We start from the raw sequence: 16,000 nt of genomic DNA, 5'->3' as shown, positions 1-16,000 counted from the left end.
AGTGAAACTCCACCTCAAAAAAAAAAAAAATAAAAAGAGGCTGGGCACAGTGGCTCACGCCTGTAATCCCTGCACTTTGGGAGGCTGAGGCAGGCAGATCGCCTGAGGTCAGGAGATCGAGACCAGCCTGACCAACATGGTGAAATGCTCTCTACTAAAAATACAAAAATTAGCCGGGTGTGGTGGTAGGTGCCTGTAATCCCAGCTACCTGGGAGGCTGAGGCAGGAGAATCGCTTGAACTCAGGAGGCGGAGGTTGCAGTTGAGCTGAGATCGCGCCACTGTGCTCCAGCCTGGGCAACAGAGTGAGACTCCATCTTAAAAAAAAAAAAGGGATATTTAGGTGGCAGGGGTCTGGGACTAACAGAAGGAGATGTGGGGAAAGAGGAAATGGATAATTTTGCCCTCCCGCCTCCTTGCCAACACAGTTTTTTGGTGACCCATGTCAATTTCAGATGTGAAAAACGTTCTCGCTGAGGTTTCAGCTGCATTTCTTCTTGGAAGGGATTCAATAGTCCACTGCACAACCTCGAGGCCCAGCACTCCCCATTTCACACAAGCGGACAGTGAGGACGGCTGGGGAGTGACCCCTGCTTACCACGTCCACCTGGATGAGCAGGACCCGCAGGGCGAAGTTCTTCCCCAGGTTCTGCAGCCGCGCGTGGATGTAGTCCGGGTGCAGGTTGTGGTAGCGGAGGCTGGTGGGGGCAGGGAGTGGGATTGGGAGGTCTCAGTCTCTTCCAGAACCCCAAAGCCCTTCTGCCCTCTCACTGGAATGCTAAGGGCTCAGAGTATGGCACAGGGGACAGAGGGGACCTGAGGCCCACAGAGGGTAAGTGACTTGCCCCAGGTCACTCTTCCAGGAAGATGCTCCACAGGGATTGGCAGCCAGGGCCACATGGCCGTGGTGAACCAGAAGTCCAGACCCCTAGCTTCTTCATGAAGAGCGGGAGACATGGGCCTCCAGGGGAGAACAGGCGCCAGGGGCCCTGGAGAGTATGGTCTGGGGGTGCTCATGGTTCATAGTAGGAAGCAGGGCCCAGCGCCAGCCCATCTGCTCTGGGCTTGGAGGGCTATGCTGAGGGCTTCACGACCCAGGGAACTAGGCCAGCTCTGCCCAGCACTCTGCAGCTCTCACAGCCTGTGGGGAGCACAGGGACTCACGGGTTCACTTCCTCTGTCTAGCCCTGTTTGCAGAGGGGCCCTTGGGTTGGAGGGGGAAGTTTTTTAACTAGGGTAGAGATGGGAGAAATCCTGCCTTTCATCAACACCAGTCAAGGATATTTGGGACGTCAGTGGCCCAGTCCCTCCTCCCTCGGACCCAGGAGTCCAGGCCCCCAGCCCCTCCTCCCTCGGACCCAGGAGTCCAGGCCCCCAGCCCCTCCTCCCTCGGACCCAGGAGTCCAGACCCCAGCCCCTCCTCCCTCGGACCCAGGAGTCCAGGCCCCCAGCCCCTCCTCCCTCGGACCCAGGAGTCCAGACCCCAGCCCCTCCTCCCTCGGACCCAGGAGTCCAGGCCCCCAGCCCCTCCTCCCTCGGACCCAGGAGTCCAGACCCCAGCCCCTCCTCCCTCGGACCCAGGAGTCCAGGCCCCCAGCCCCTCCTCCCTCGGACCCAGGAGTCCAGGCCCCCAGCCCCTCCTCCCTCGGACCCAGGAGTCCAGGCCCCCAGCCCCTCCTCCCTCGGACCCAGGAGTCCAGGCCCCCAGCCCCTCCTCCCTCGGACCCAGGAGTCCAGGCCCCCAGCCCCTCCTCCCTCGGACCCAGGAGTCCAGGCCCCCAGCCCCTCCTCCCTCGGACCCAGGAGTCCAGACCCCAGCCCCTCCTCCCTCGGACCCAGGAGTCCAGACCCCAGCCTCTCCTCCCTCGGACCCAGGAGTCCAGGCCCCCAGCCCCTCCTCCCTCGGACCCAGGAGTCCAGGCCCCCAGCCCCTCCTCCCTCGGACCCAGGAGTCCAGGCCCCCAGCCCCTCCTCCCTCGGACCCAGGAGTCCAGGCCTCAGCTCTTGTTGCACTGGGTGCCTCCAGGCCAAGACCCCTTCCTCCAACACAAGGTCCGACCAAGGCCCAGCGCTTGTAGGACCATGCCCAGAGGTTTCTCATAGAACAGTCCAGAAACCTGGGACATGACCCTCTGAGGCCAGTGGGACGCCCTTCCTGAAGGCTGGGGTGGAGCCGCAGAGCTCACCTGAGGAACAAGGCACAGGTGCTCTGGCCCAGCACATAGTCGGGGATTACGTCGCCAAATTCCCAGGGCACGTTGCGCACGAACTTCAGTACAGGATTGCCCCTCTGGGGAGGGAGGAAGGGCAGAAGCCATCAATAGGAATGACTCTTGGCAACCACAGGGCCCTCCTCCACCTCTTCTGGAACCTCCTCCCTCCTCCCACCTCTTCCCATACCTCCTCCCTCCTCCGTCCTCCCTCCTCCCTCCTCCCACCTCTTCCCATACCTCCTCCCTCCTCCCACCTGTACCCTGGTCTTTTCCAGCTTCTCTCTCCTCTCAACCCTGGACAGTCCATGGTCCTCTGACCCAGGTTCCTCCCCTCCCCTCCCACTGGCGCTAGGCCTTTCCTAAAGGGTCCCCAGCTCTGTGTCCAGCTCAGCCCTCTCCCCCTGCCCCAATCTGCATGTCCTGTGGTCCTGAACACTTCCTGTCCCCATGCTCGGGTAATTTTTGTATTTTTAGTAGAGACGGGGTTTCACCATGTTGGCCAGGCTGGTCTCGAACTCCTGACTCAGGTGATCTGCTGGCCTAGGCCTCCCAAAGTGCTGAGATTACAGGTGTGAGCCACCGCGCCCGGCCTCATTCAGTACATTTTGAATAAATTAACGAACCTGGGGTCAGGAAACAGCTGCACCAACACAGTCACAGCCCCAGCAAGAAGAGCTGGGACACTTTCAACCCACACACCACTGTTGAATGAATGAATGAATGAATGGTGAGAACAAAGTGGCTGGAACTTAGACCTCCTTCCACCGGAGTCATCCCTAGAACAGCGTTTCCCACTGGAAACCTCAAGGCCCCCCTTCTCCGTCTCCCTCCTCACCTGCCGAGGGCTCACGATGATGCTGTTGGATTTTGCTCCTGGTTTTGGGGCCTGGTTGGGGGTCTCTCCTGCCAGGGGCTCTGACCCTGTGGGACACGTAGCCCCAGGCCCTCCTGGAGGCCGTGACATGACATATTCAGCGTAGGTCTGAGGGGCTGTCTGAGGGGCTGCCTGAGCCGAGGTGTCCACAGTGGGAAGGCTCTTTGTGGATTTGAATAAAGGCTTGGCCTGTAGGGAGAAATGGGGTTTGGAGGGGACTGGTTGGGATGAGCGGGGGACATCTGAGGCTCTGTGTGAGTCCCTCTCCCTTCTTTTTTTTTTTTTTTTTTTTTTTTAGACAGAGTCTTGCTCTGTTGCCCAGGCTGGAGTGCAGTGGCACAATCTTGGCTCACTGCAACCTCCACCTCCCAGGTTCAAGTGATTCTCCTGCCTCAGCCTCCGAGTAGCTGGGACTACAGGTGCGAGCCACCACACCAGGCTAATTTTTGTATTTTTAGTAGAGACAGGGTTTTACCATGTTGTCCAGGCTGATCTCAAACTCCTGACCTCGGCCTCCCACAGTGCTGGGATTACAGGCATGAGCCACTGCACCCGACCCCTCTCCCCTCTTTAGGGCTTCCCATCCTCATTCCTCCTAATGTCCCTTCCAGAGGGCTGAGAGCTCAAAATCTGACTCCAGCCACTTCTCTCCACCTCCTCAGCCTCCACTCTGGTCCCAGCCACCAGGGTTTCACCCTTGGACCACTGAAGTCACCTCCTCACCAGCTCCTTGCCTATACCTTTGCCCCCTGGAAGTCTGTCCCTACACTAAGTCTTCATGTCCCTCCTCTGATCAGAGCTGGTGGGTGGCTCCTGGCTCAGAGGGAAAGCCAAAGCTGTCCCCATGACCCACAAGGCTCTAGATCTGTCCCCGCTCCTTGCCTCAGGGACCATACCTTCTACCACTTTCCCCTCGCTTTCTCTGCTCCAGCCCCACTGGACTTGGTGCTGCCCTTGAACGTGGCAGGCTTCCTCTGACCTCAGGGCTTCTGCACTGGCTCTTCCCTCCACTCCAGATGTCTGCCTGGCTCACTCCCTCACCTCTTTCATGTCTCTGCCAACATGTCACCTCCTCAGGGCCCTCCTTTGACCTTCCTATCTAAAGTAGGAAAGGGCCGGGCATGGTGGCTCACACCTGTAACCCCAACACTTGGGAGGCTGAGGTGGGCTGATCACTTGAGGTCAGAAGTTCAAGACCAGCCTGGCCAACATGGTAAAACCCCATCTCTACTAAAAATACAAAAATTGCCGGGCGCGGTGGCTCAAGCCTGTAATCCCAGCACTTTGGGAGGCCGAGGCGGGTGGATCACGAGGTCAAGAGATCGAGACCATCCTGGTCAACATGGTGAAACCCCGTCTCTACTAATACAAAAAATTAGCTGGGCACGGTGGCGCGTGCCTGTAATCCCAGCTACTCAGGAGGCTGAGGCAGGAGAATTGTCTGAACCCAGGAGGCGGAGGTTGCGGTGAGCCGAGATCGCGCCATTGCACTCCAGCCTGGGTATCAAGAGCGAAACTCCGTCTCAAAAAAAAAAAAAAAAAAATACAAAAATTAACCGGGCATGGTGATATGCGCCTGTGGTCCCAGCTACTTCGGAGGCTGAGGCAGGAGATGCTTGAACCTGGGAAGCAGAGGTTGCAGTGAGCCAAGATCACGCCACTGCACTACAGCCTGGGTGACAAAGCCAGACTCAGTCTCGAAAAAATAAATAAATAAAGGAGGAAGGTCCTCTCCCCCATCACGCCCTATATCCTTAGCTTACTTTCCTTTTCTTCATAGCCAATACTCATCACCAATTGATTGTTTTCCCTTGGAAAGGAGATTTCTTTCTTTTTTTTTTTTTTTTTTGGAGACAAAGTCCTGCTCTGTTTCCCAGGCTGGAATGCCGTGGCCAGATCTCAGCTCACTGCAACCTCTGCCTCCCAGGTTCAAGCAATTATCCTGCCTCAGCCTCCCAAGTAACTGGGATTACAGGCGCCTGCCATCACACCTGGCTAATTTTTTTCTTTTCTTTTTTTTTTTAAAATAGAGACAGGGTTTCACCATGTTGGCCAGGCTGGTCTTGAACTCCTGACCTCAAGCAGTCCACCCGCCTCGGCCTCCCAAAGTGCTGGGATTACAGACTTGAGCCACTGCGTCCAGCCAACTTTTGTATTTTTAGTAGACGCAGGGTTTCACAATGCTGAAATGATGAAATCTTGGCTCACTGCAACCTCTGCCTCCCAGGTTCAAGCAATCCTCCTGCCTCAGCCTCCCAAGTAGCTGGGGCTACAGGCATACGCCACCATGCCTGGCCAATTTTTGTATTTTTAGTAGAGACAGGGTTTCACCATGTTGGCCAGGCTGGTCTCGAACTCCTGACCTCAAATGATCCACCCGACACCGCCTCCCAACGTGTTGGGATTACAGCCATGAGCCACAGCTTCGGGCCTTTAAGAAAATTTCAATATTGCCAGGTCCTTTCATTTATCAAAATATGTGAAAAGTACAGATTTGTTTTTCAATTGCAAAACCTGACAATTTTTAAACACGAGCAATAAATTCATGTCTTGAAAAATCAGGGTGCTGGCCTTGTAAAACCCATCAGGGCTACCTGCTGAATGCCAGTTTTTGGCCGCCGCCTTAGCCCTCTCTTAGAACCACCCTTCCATTTCACAGATGGGGAAGGTGGGGCCTGTGGAAGGCCAAGCACTGTTTTCCCAAGTCGACCGTGGCCCCCAAATCCACTAACCCACACCCTGGTCCCACAGGGCCCATCCAATCCTCTTCCTCCTAACACCCCCCAGCCTCCCAGGGGTCCCGCATCTCCTTGTCCTACCACTGCAGGAGGGACCGTATCCTCGTCGAGGGGTATCACAAATTTCTTCCTTGCTGGCGGCCCTGCGGGCTGGGGCACTCCCTCCTTGTCCTTCCCAGGGTCCATCTGGAGCCTGAAAGGGAAGGTGCCAGGAGCGAGTCAGCCATCAGCGTCTGCGTTCTCATCCCCTACCAAGAACCCCCAACTCACAGCCGTCCCCAACAAAACTCCCAGAGCTCCTTAGCGTCAAGCCCCAAACACCCAGCGCCCGAGGCTCTATAAAGCCCCGCCCCTTTGACCTACACCTTCGGCTCGCCCCGCCCCTTACAGGTCCACAAGTCCCATCGCTCCGCCCCTCGCCCCCACCGTCCACCGCCTTCCGTTCGCCCGGCCCCTAGGGCTAGCATCTGGCCGCCCTCCCAACGCCTGGCCTTGTCCATCTCTCAGATTCAGCAATGATTGGCTTCCGCGGCTGCCAATCTCCACCTGCAGTCTCCGCCTCCCGCCCCTCTTGTCCCGGACTCGCGGGTTCCGCACCGCGAGGCCTCCCTCACCTGCGGTTCTTGGAGCATTAGGGGAAAGACTGGAGGAGGATCGAGGCGGCCCACCGCCAGCTTGGCCAGCGCGGCCCAGGGCTCGCCGCACTTCCGGCCTCTCTAGCCCCACTCCCCAGGAAAGTAGAGCATACAGCAGGGCGATCCCTGTGCAGCTCTCTATGGTCCTGGAGGACCGCGGAGGTCGTGGGAGAAGAGAGGTGTAACCTCAGGGGCTATGGGTCCCAAACTGTTCAGTTCCAAAGGCCTTATTGAGCGCTTCTGTGTTCCCAGGCCCCGGGCAGGGCTCAGTAGAGAAGAGATCGCAATAGATCCAACTTGGTCCCTCCTCTCAGTACGGAGAGACTTAAGTTTGAATCCCAACTCAGCCATTGACTTGACCTCAGTTTCCCCATTCATTCATTTACTCCACACCTATTCCCCCCACGCGCTTCCTCTCTTCCTGGTCCTGTGCGAGTCCGTGCTGGTGACACAGCAGCGACCAACGACAGCCCCGTGTAGTCCTCCCGGAGCTTACGGTTTAGTTTAGGGACACAGACATCACAAACCGTGTTGACCTAGAATGGGTAGGTCTGGGATGGGAGATCCCGAGAGAGCCGTGGGAAGGGGGTCAGGGAGAGCGCCTGACTCAGCCCCGGAGTCCGGAAGGGCTTCCTGGAGGAAGGGACATCTGAGCAGGGGGGCCTGGTTGATGAGTTAGTATTAGTCACTTCCTGAAAGGATAGTATCACACTGTTCTGACTTGCAACTCTCCGATTACTCAGGAAATGGAACGTTTTTGTGAATGTATTGGTCTTATAAATTATGTCTTCTGTGAATTGCTTGCTGATATTCCTTGTCCATTTTAAAAATGGGTTGTGTGCCTTTTTTATTACTACTAATTTGTAGGAGCACTTTATGGATTCTGATTCTAATCCTTAGTTCAATATATTGCAAACATTTCCTCCTAGTTTGTACTTCGGGTTTTAAAGTTTAGTTATTTTTGGCACAGAAGTTATTTGTGTTTATGTCTAACTATTTACCAATCTATTCCGTTTTGACTTTTGTTTTGGTGTGTTAAGAGCACTGCCATAATCCAGGGTCATAATGATATATTCTATAGTTCCTTTTATCTATGTAAAAGATAAAAGCCTCGTGTTGTCTTCCTGGAGCTTATGGTTCCATGAGGCAAGTAGACATGTTCCCAAACCGTGATGATCTAGAATGAGCAGGTCATCTGTCTTTAATCTATGTAAGATTTATTTATTTATATATTTTTGAGATGGAGTTTTGCTCTTATTGCCCAGGCTGGAGTGCCATGGCACGGTCTGGGCTCACTAAAACCTCTGCCTCCTGGATTCAAGCGATTCTCCTGCCTCAGTCTCCCACGTAGCTGAGATTCCAGGTGCGCCACCACCACACCCAGCTAACTTTTGTATTTTTAGTAGAGATGGAGTTTCACCATGTTGGCCAGGCTGGTCTGGAACTGCTGACCTCAGGTTATCTGCCCACCTCAGCCTCCCAAAGTGCTGGGATTATAAGCATGAGCCACCATGCCTGGCCAAGATTTATTGATGAAAGTGCACCGAGGGGCCGGGCGCGGTGGCTCACGCCTGCAATACCAGCACTTTGGGAGGCCAAGGTGGGTGGATCACGAGGTCAGGAGATCAAGACCATCCTAGCCAACATGGTGAAACCCCTTCTCTACTAAAAATACAAAAAAATTAGCTGGATGTGGTGGCACGTACCTGTAGTCCCAGCTACTCGGGAAGCTGAGGCAGGAGAATCGCTTGAACCCAGGAGGCAGAGGTTGCAGTGAGCCAAGATCGCGCCATTGCACTCCAGCCTGGATGACAGTGCGAGACTCCGTCTCAAGAAAAAAAAAATGCACCTAGGTAGTGGTTTATGAGTGATAGAACCAATTGTCTCAAGTTGACCAAAGGTAGATCTTTTCTCCACTATTCTGAAATTCTGCCTTTATCCCAGAGCAAATTCCCATAGACACACAAGCCTATTTCTGACGTTTCTGTGCTGTTCATTGATCTTTTTATTTGTTCTTTCCTGCACGTCAGTGACCATCCCTCTGTTTCCTTCATGTCAATCTTTCATCTATGGATGTGTGTCTCTGTGTCTACATTTTGCCATTTTACTTATTTATTTTGCCAGGCACGGTGGAGCATGCCTATTATCAATCTTAGCACTGTGGGAGGCCGAGGCGGGTGGATCATCCGCGGTCGGGAGTTCGAGACCAGCCTGACCAACATGGTGAAACCCTATCTCTACTAAAAACACAAAATTCACTGGATGTGGTGATGCATGCCTATAATCCCAGCTACTCAGGAGGCTGAGGCAGGAGAATTGCTTGAACCTGGGAGGTGGAGGTTGTGGTAAGCTGAGATTGTGCCATTGCACTCCAGCCTGGGAAACAAGAGTGAAACTCCATCTCAAAAAAAAAATTTTTTTTGAGATAGGGTCTGCATCTATTGTCCAGATCTATTGCCCTGAGCCTTGCTCGTCTGCAAATGCCTTTTTCTTTTCACCCTAACAATTGAAATCCAGAATCCTAGGCTGGGCGCCGTGGCTCACGCCTTTAATCCCAGCACTTTAGGAGACCAAGGTGGGCAGATCACTTGAGCTCAGGAGTTTGAGACCAGCCTGGACAACATGGTAAAATCCCATCTCTACAAAAAAAAAAATACAAAAATTGGCTAGGCAGCATGGCTCATGCCTGTAATTCAGCACTTTGGGAAGCTGAGGCAAGAGAATCGCTTGAACCACGAGGCAGAGGTTGCAGTGAGCAGAGAGCAAGCCACTGCACTCCAGCCTGGGTGACAGAGCCAGACTCCGTCTCAAAAATAAAAATAAAAAAATTGCCAGGCATGGTGGCGTGCACCTGTAGTCCCAGATACTTGGGAGGCTGAGACAGGAGAATCACTTGAGCCCAGGAGTTTGAGGTTGCAGTGAGCTATGATCATGCTACTGTAGTCCAGCCTGGGCAAAAGAGGCTCCGTCTCAAAAAAAGAATTGCAGATTGCTACATAGTATGAAGATAAAACACAGTTCTGTGAAGCAGGTGATGGGGGAGGGGAGCCATACAGCTGCAGAAAGAGGGGCTCTATACATAATAGTTATGATCAGCTAAATACAGATCACACACTTACTATGGAGTAAGGCCTTGCAGAAGCCCTCCCTCTAGGCATCATCACCCCATTTGACCCATGAGGGAACTGAAGCCCCAGGTGAGAAGGATCATGGAAATACGCCTCTGTAGACCAGGCACAGAGGCTCACACCTGTTATCCCAGCACTCATGATGTCAGGAGTTCAAGACCAGCCTGGCTAAGGTGGTGAAACCCCATCTTTACTAAAAAATACAGAAAAATTAGCCGGGCATGGTGGCAGGCCCCTATAATCCCAGCAACTAGGGAGTCTTAGGCAGAGAATTGCTTGAACCCAGGAGGTGGAGGTTGCAGAGAGCCAAGATCACACCACTGCACTCCAGCCTGGGCGACAGAGTGAGACTCCGTCTTGAAAGAAAAAAGAAAAGAAAGAAAGAAAAAGAAAAGAAAGAAAGAAAGAAGGAAAGAAAGGAGGGAGGGAAGGAGGAAGGAGGAAGAAGGGAGGGAGGAAGGGAGGAAGGAAGGAAGGGAGGGAGGGAGGGAAGGAGGAAGGAGGAAGAAGGAAGGGAGGGAGGGAGGAAGGAAGGAAGGAAGGAAAGAAAGAAAGAAAAGGACTCTGTATCCAAGGCCATACAGCGTTTCTAGAAGTAGGTCATCCCAAGTAGAAGGGCTTGTGACTCAGTTCTCCCTTTGGGGAATGGAATTACCAGACTTAACCCTGCAACTCTGGCGTTTTCCGCCATGGGGCGATGGTGCACCACAAGAGGGTTGGAAGTGTTGGGGAGCCGGGGCCTCCGAGCCAGAACCCAGCGGCGGCAAGACCCCCTAAAACACGGCCCCTTCTCCGCTCCCACTGATTTCCTTGCCGCAGAAGTGCTGCAAAGGGCCCACCACCTGCGATCAGTGGAATTCTGAACCTGTCAACGTTAGTTTAGAGCGGGGGTTGGGGGGGGAATTGTCCTCGGTTCTAGGTTATTTCCAAGTTGGATGTTGGATTTCTACCCTCAGACTTTCTATTTTTCTTTACTTTTTTTTTTTTTTTTTTTTTGAAGCAGGGTTTTTCTCTATCACCCAGGCTGGAGCGCAGCAGTGCGATCATAGCTCACCGCAGCCTCAACCTCCCGGGCTCAGGTGATCCTCCTACATTAGCCTCCCAAGTAGCTGGAACCACAGGCGCGCGCCACCACACCTGGCCAACTTTTGTATTTTTTTTTTTTTGTAGAGGCCGCGGGGGGCGGGTCTCACTATGTTGCCCAGGCTGGTCGCGAACTCCTGGGCAACAGCGATCCTCCCTTCTTGGCCTCCTAAAGTGCCGGGATTACTGGCGTGAGCCATCACGTCCGGCCTAGGCTGTTTCAAAACTAAAGCTTGGAATCCCGGATTCGAATCTCTCCAGCTCCCAGAGTTGCGCGTTCGAATCTCCACGCCGTATCCACGCTCCGATTCCGCCTCTTTCTTCCAAACACCCCAAGTTCCAAAATTCAGCGGTAACTCGTTTCCTGGGCCCCTCGCCGGCTCCGGCCCCTGCTCCCATCCCCAACCTTCTCCTCCTCTCAACTTCCAGCCCTTTGTGCGCCCTGGAACGGGTGGGGTGGGGACGGAGGCTGTGAGGACCGGAACCTCACCGCCAATTCCGCCCGAGGGGACCTGAACCCGGGGCGGAGAGCGGCCCGGCCGAAGGCTCTGGAAGCGGGCACCGCCGGGGGTCGCAGTGACCAGGCTGGCGTCCCCGCCCGCCTCTAAACTTAGCCGCGGTGACGCGCGGCCCGGCGATCGCGGCGGGGCCGGGGACGCAGGGGGGCCCGAATGGAGGGGGGCGGCTCGGCTCCGCGAGCCTCTATTTATAGCGCCCGGAGCCCGAAATAGCGCGGAGCGGAGCGGCCGGGATGACGCGGGAGCCGCCGGGGGCTGACTCACCCGGCCCCAAGCGGAGGCCCCCGGATGGGGGACAGTGGAGGCGCCGGGCCCCTACTCCGCGGCCTCCTGGGCACCTCTTCTGCTGGGACATCCCAAGTCTCCGCTGGAGAGGCTGCGGATGGATGTACAGCAAAAGGGAAGATCTGCAGCATGAGAGAATGAGGTTGGATCAAAAGTGGGACTTCCACCAAAAAAAAATCCAGAACCCAGCCAGGCGCGGTGGCTCACGCCTGTAATCCCAGCACTTCGGGAGGCCGAGGCGAGCACATCACCTTAGGTCAGGAGTTTGAGACCAGCCTGGCCAACATGGTCTCTACTAAAAATACAAAAATTAGCCGGGCGTGGTGTCAGGCGCCTGTGATCCCAGCTACTTGGGAGGCTGAGCCATGAGAATCGCTAGAACCCGGAAGATGGAGGTTGCAGTGAGCCGAGATCGTGCCACTGCACAATAGCCTGGGCAAAAAGAGCGAAATTCCGTCAAAAAAATTTAAAAAAAAAGAAAGAAAAAAGAGCAAAAAGAGCCAAGGACCTATTTATACAAAAAGAGAAAGGGGGAAAGAGGGGAGGAGAACAGGGATGTTTTGGAGGCAAAGGAAGGGACTCACTGACCCTGGGTAGTTGCTATTCCAGAGCACATGCTGTTCTCCACGTGCCACGATTTCTTGCATACTGCTCCCATCCCCTAATGTCCTTCTTTGCCTTCTCAGCCTTGAGAACTCATGCACCTTCAGGACCTGGTGCCCAGGGCAATTTTTTTGTTTGTTTGTTTTTGAGACAGAGTCTCACTCTGTCACCCAGGCTGGAGTGCAGTGGCTCGATCTCGGCTCACTGCAACCTCTGTCTCTTGGGTTCAAGCGATTCTCCTGCCTCAGCCTCCCTAGTAGCTGGGACCACAGGTGCATGCCACCACACCCAGCTAATTTTTTATTTTTAGTGGAGGTGGGGTTTCACCATGTTGGCCAGGCTGGTCTCGAACACCTGACCTCAAGTGATATGCCTGCCTCGGCCTCCCAAAGTGCTGGGATTACAGGCATGAGCCACCTCATCTGTCTGGGACAATTCCTCACATAAAAACTCCTTGACCCACTGAACTGAGGGCCCCATAAGGGCAGGGTCAAGGCCATCTCGGTCATCACCTTGTCCCTAGCACTGCCCAGCACAGGACGGGTCTCGGGAGAAATTCACTGCATGAATAAAAGGTGCTGGTGATAAAATAAAATGACATTTCCCAAATTATAATAGCAAATGTTTACTGCATGCTCTGTGCCCGGCAGGCATATTTCTGAGCCTTATCTCCTGTGCACCTCGCTACAGCCCTGCAGGGATGTGCTTTTATTAATTTTATCACCACCATCCCTGTGTTAGAGACAAAGACACCAAGGCTCAAAGGGGTAAAAGGTAAAAGTACTGAGCTCACTGCTTGCAGTCAGAGCTCTCTCTCTCTCACTCTCTCCTCTCTCTCGCCTTTTTTTTTTTGAGGTGGAGTTTCACTCTTGTTGCCCAGGCTGGAGTGCAATGGCTTGATCTCGGCTCACCTTAACCTCCGCCTCCTGGATTCAAGCAATTCTGCCTCAGACTCCCGAGTAGCTGGGATTACAGGCATGAGCCACCACGCCCAGCTAATTTTGTATTTTTAGTAGAGATAGGGTTTCTCCATGTTGGTCAGGCTGGTCGCCAACTCCAGACCTCAGGTGATCCGCCTACCTGAGCCTCTCAAAATGCTGGGATTACAGGAGTGAGACACCTGTGCCCAGCCTAGAGATTTCTCTTAACCTGGGTCACCTTGGCTCCAAAGGTGTTCGGTTTTCAGAATACACACACCTGGGCCCTGTGGAACCAAAAGCTAGGGAGTCTCAGCCTGCAGCCCAAAGAACCTTACGAGGTTCCCCAGCACCCCTTCAGGGGGTTCTACAAGTTCAAAATTATCATAAGCGGGGCGCGGTGGCTCACGCCTGTAATCCCAGCACTTTGGGAGACTCAGGCGGGTGGATCACTTAAGGTCAGGAGTTCAAGACCAGCCTGGCAAGCATGGCGAAACCCCATCTCTACTAAAAATGCAAATAATTAGCCAGGTGTGGTGGTGGGCGCCTGCTATTCCAGCTACTTGGGAGGATGAAGCAGGACAATCGGGAGACAAAGGTTGCAGTGAGCCGAGATCGCACCACTGCACTCCAGCCTGGGCAACAGAGCAAGATCCTGTCTCAAAAAAAAGGTCATAATAATATTGACATAATATATGATACATAATAATAATAATAATACTTATTAGGGGGCGGGGTCTCAGTCTTGCCCAGTCTGAAGTGCAGTGGCGTGATTTCGGCTCACTGCAACCTCCACCTCCTGTGTTCAAGCGATTCCCCTGCCTCAGCCTCCCGAGTAGGTGGGACTACAGACATGTGCCACCATGCCTGGCTAATTTTTGGTATTTTTAGTAGAGACGGGGTTCCACCATACTGGCCAGTGCAACTTCCACGATATCGCAACAGACCAAACGCAGACACACACGTGAGGACCCAGCTGTCTACTGTTAAGCCTGACATGAATGTGGTTTGCAAAAATTAAAACAATGCCCTTAGTTACTAAATTTTTGTTTCAGGGTGGGCACAGTGGTACACGCCTATAATCCCAGGACTTTGGGAGGTCGAGGTGGGAGAATGACTTGAGTCTGGGAGTTCAAGACCAGCCTGACCAACATGGAGAAACCCCGTTGCTACTAAAAATACAAAAATTAGCCGGGCGTGGTGGTGCATGACTGTAATCCCAGCAATCCCTGTAATCCCAGCTTCTTGAGAGGCTGAGGCAGGAGAATCACTTGAACTCGTGAAGGGGAGGTTGTGATAAGCCAAGATCGCACCATTGCACTGCAGCCTGGGTGACAAGATCGAAACTCCATCTTAGAAAAAAAAGAAAAACAGCCTGGGCAACTTAGGAAAACCCTGATTTCTACAAAAACAATGTTAAAATGAGCTGTGCTTGGTGGTGCAGTCCTACGTTCTCAACTACTTGGGAGGCTGAGGTGGGAGGATCACTTGAGCCCAGCAGGTGGAGGCTGCAGTGAGTCTTAATTATACCACTACATCCAGCCTTGAAAACAGAGTGAGAACCTGTCCCCCAAAAAATTGTTTTTTATTTTGGAAAACATTGTTATTTTCATTTAAAATATACAAAAATAACATAAAATTAATTTATTATTATTATTAATTATTTTTAGAGATGGGGTCTTGCTGTGCTGCCCAGGCTCATCTCAAACTCAAGTGATTCTTCCACCCCAGCCTCCCAAGTAGCTAGGATTACAGGTGTATGCCACTGCACCAGCTACTTTTTTTTTGAGACTGAGTCTCACTCTCTTGCCCAGGCTGGAGTGCAATGGCACAATCTTGGCTCACTACAACCTCCACCTCCCTGGTTCAAGCAATTCTCCTGCCTCAGCCTCCCTAGCAGCTGGGACTACAGGCACGCACCACCATGCATGGCTAATTTTTGTATTTTTAGTATGAATCAACAAGTATTTCTAAAATTCCTCAGTTCTAATTTCTAATACACTAAATATTGATAGAAATCATACGCATCAGCAAAAACTCTTTGGGGTCTTCAATACTTTTTAAAATTTGAGACAGGGTCTCACTCTGTTGCCCATGCTGGAGTTCAGTGGTGCAATCATAACTCACTGCACGCTTCAACTCCTGTGCTAAAGCAATCTTCCCACCTCAGCCTCCCAAATAGCTAAGACTACAGGTGCACACCACCACTCCTGGCTGCTTTTTGGGTTTTTTTTAGAGATGAGGTGTTGCTATGTTGCCCAGGTAAAGACCTTCAATAATTAGCAATGTAAGGGTGCCAGGTGCCATGGCTCACGCCTGTAATCCCAGCACTTTGGAAGGCCAAGGTGGGAGGATCACTTGATGTCAGGAGTTCGAGATCAGCCTGGCCAACATGGTGAAACCCCATCTCTACCAAAATCACAAAAATTAGCTAGGCACAGTGTCAGGTGCCAGTAATCCCAGCTGCTCAGGGGGCTGAGGCAGGAGAATCGCTTGAACCCGGGAGACAGAGGTTGCAGTGAGCCGAGATTGCACCACTGCACTCCAGCCTGAGTGACAGGGTGAGACTCTGTCTTAAAAAAAAAATCAATTAACTAATAATCATACAAACTTGATAAGTGCCACGAAGGACAAGAATGTGGAACATCATTTTAACTGTGAAGGAGGGAGAATGGATGGGAGGGTAGGGGAGGTTTCTCTGTCAATGGAGCTTTTAAGAAGAGATCCGGCCGGGCATGGTGGCTCACGCCTGTAATCCCAGCACTTTGGGAGGCTGAGGCTGGCAAATCACTTGAGCCCAGGAGTTCAAGACCAGCCCAGGTAACATGGTAAAACACCTCATCTCCAAAAAATACAAAAAAAACTTGCATGGGCCGGGAGAAGTGGCTCACGCCTGTAATCCCAGCACTTTGGGAGGCTCAGGCGGACGGATCACAGGTCAGAAGTGCGAGACTAGCCTGACAAACATGGTGAAACCCCGTCTCTACTAAAAATACAAAACAAATTG

General features: G+C 53.0%; 1 protein-coding gene across 8 annotated transcripts in view; it reads right to left on the bottom strand.

Annotated features, from left to right (window-relative positions):
* ERCC1 (ERCC excision repair 1, endonuclease non-catalytic subunit) overlaps window positions 1–16,000 on the bottom strand; it is a 66,950-nt gene that overhangs the window by 8,492 nt on the left and 42,458 nt on the right. Inside the window, exons 1-5 of one of the 8 annotated variants that reach the window (XM_064381170.1) lie at window positions 6,439–6,533; window positions 5,906–6,017; window positions 3,048–3,275; window positions 2,186–2,289; window positions 598–697 (exon numbers count right to left, since the gene is read on the bottom strand). In XM_064381170.1, coding sequence (XP_064237240.1) covers window positions 598–697; window positions 2,186–2,289; window positions 3,048–3,275; window positions 5,906–6,010 — 537 coding nt within the window. In that variant the 5' untranslated portion in view covers window positions 6,011–6,017; window positions 6,439–6,533. The other 7 variants (XM_064381166.1, XM_064381164.1, XM_064381162.1 and 4 more) reach the window with 7 other exon arrangements.

The sequence above is a fragment of the Aotus nancymaae genome, unplaced genomic scaffold (assembly GCF_030222135.1).
Source record: "Aotus nancymaae isolate 86718 unplaced genomic scaffold, 86718_ANA_hifiasm-v0.15.2.pri h1tg000028l, whole genome shotgun sequence".
Lineage (NCBI taxonomy): Eukaryota > Metazoa > Chordata > Mammalia > Primates > Aotidae > Aotus > Aotus nancymaae.
The sequence above is the reverse complement of the archived record's forward strand: the minus strand, read 5'-3'. Positions and strand labels throughout refer to the sequence as shown.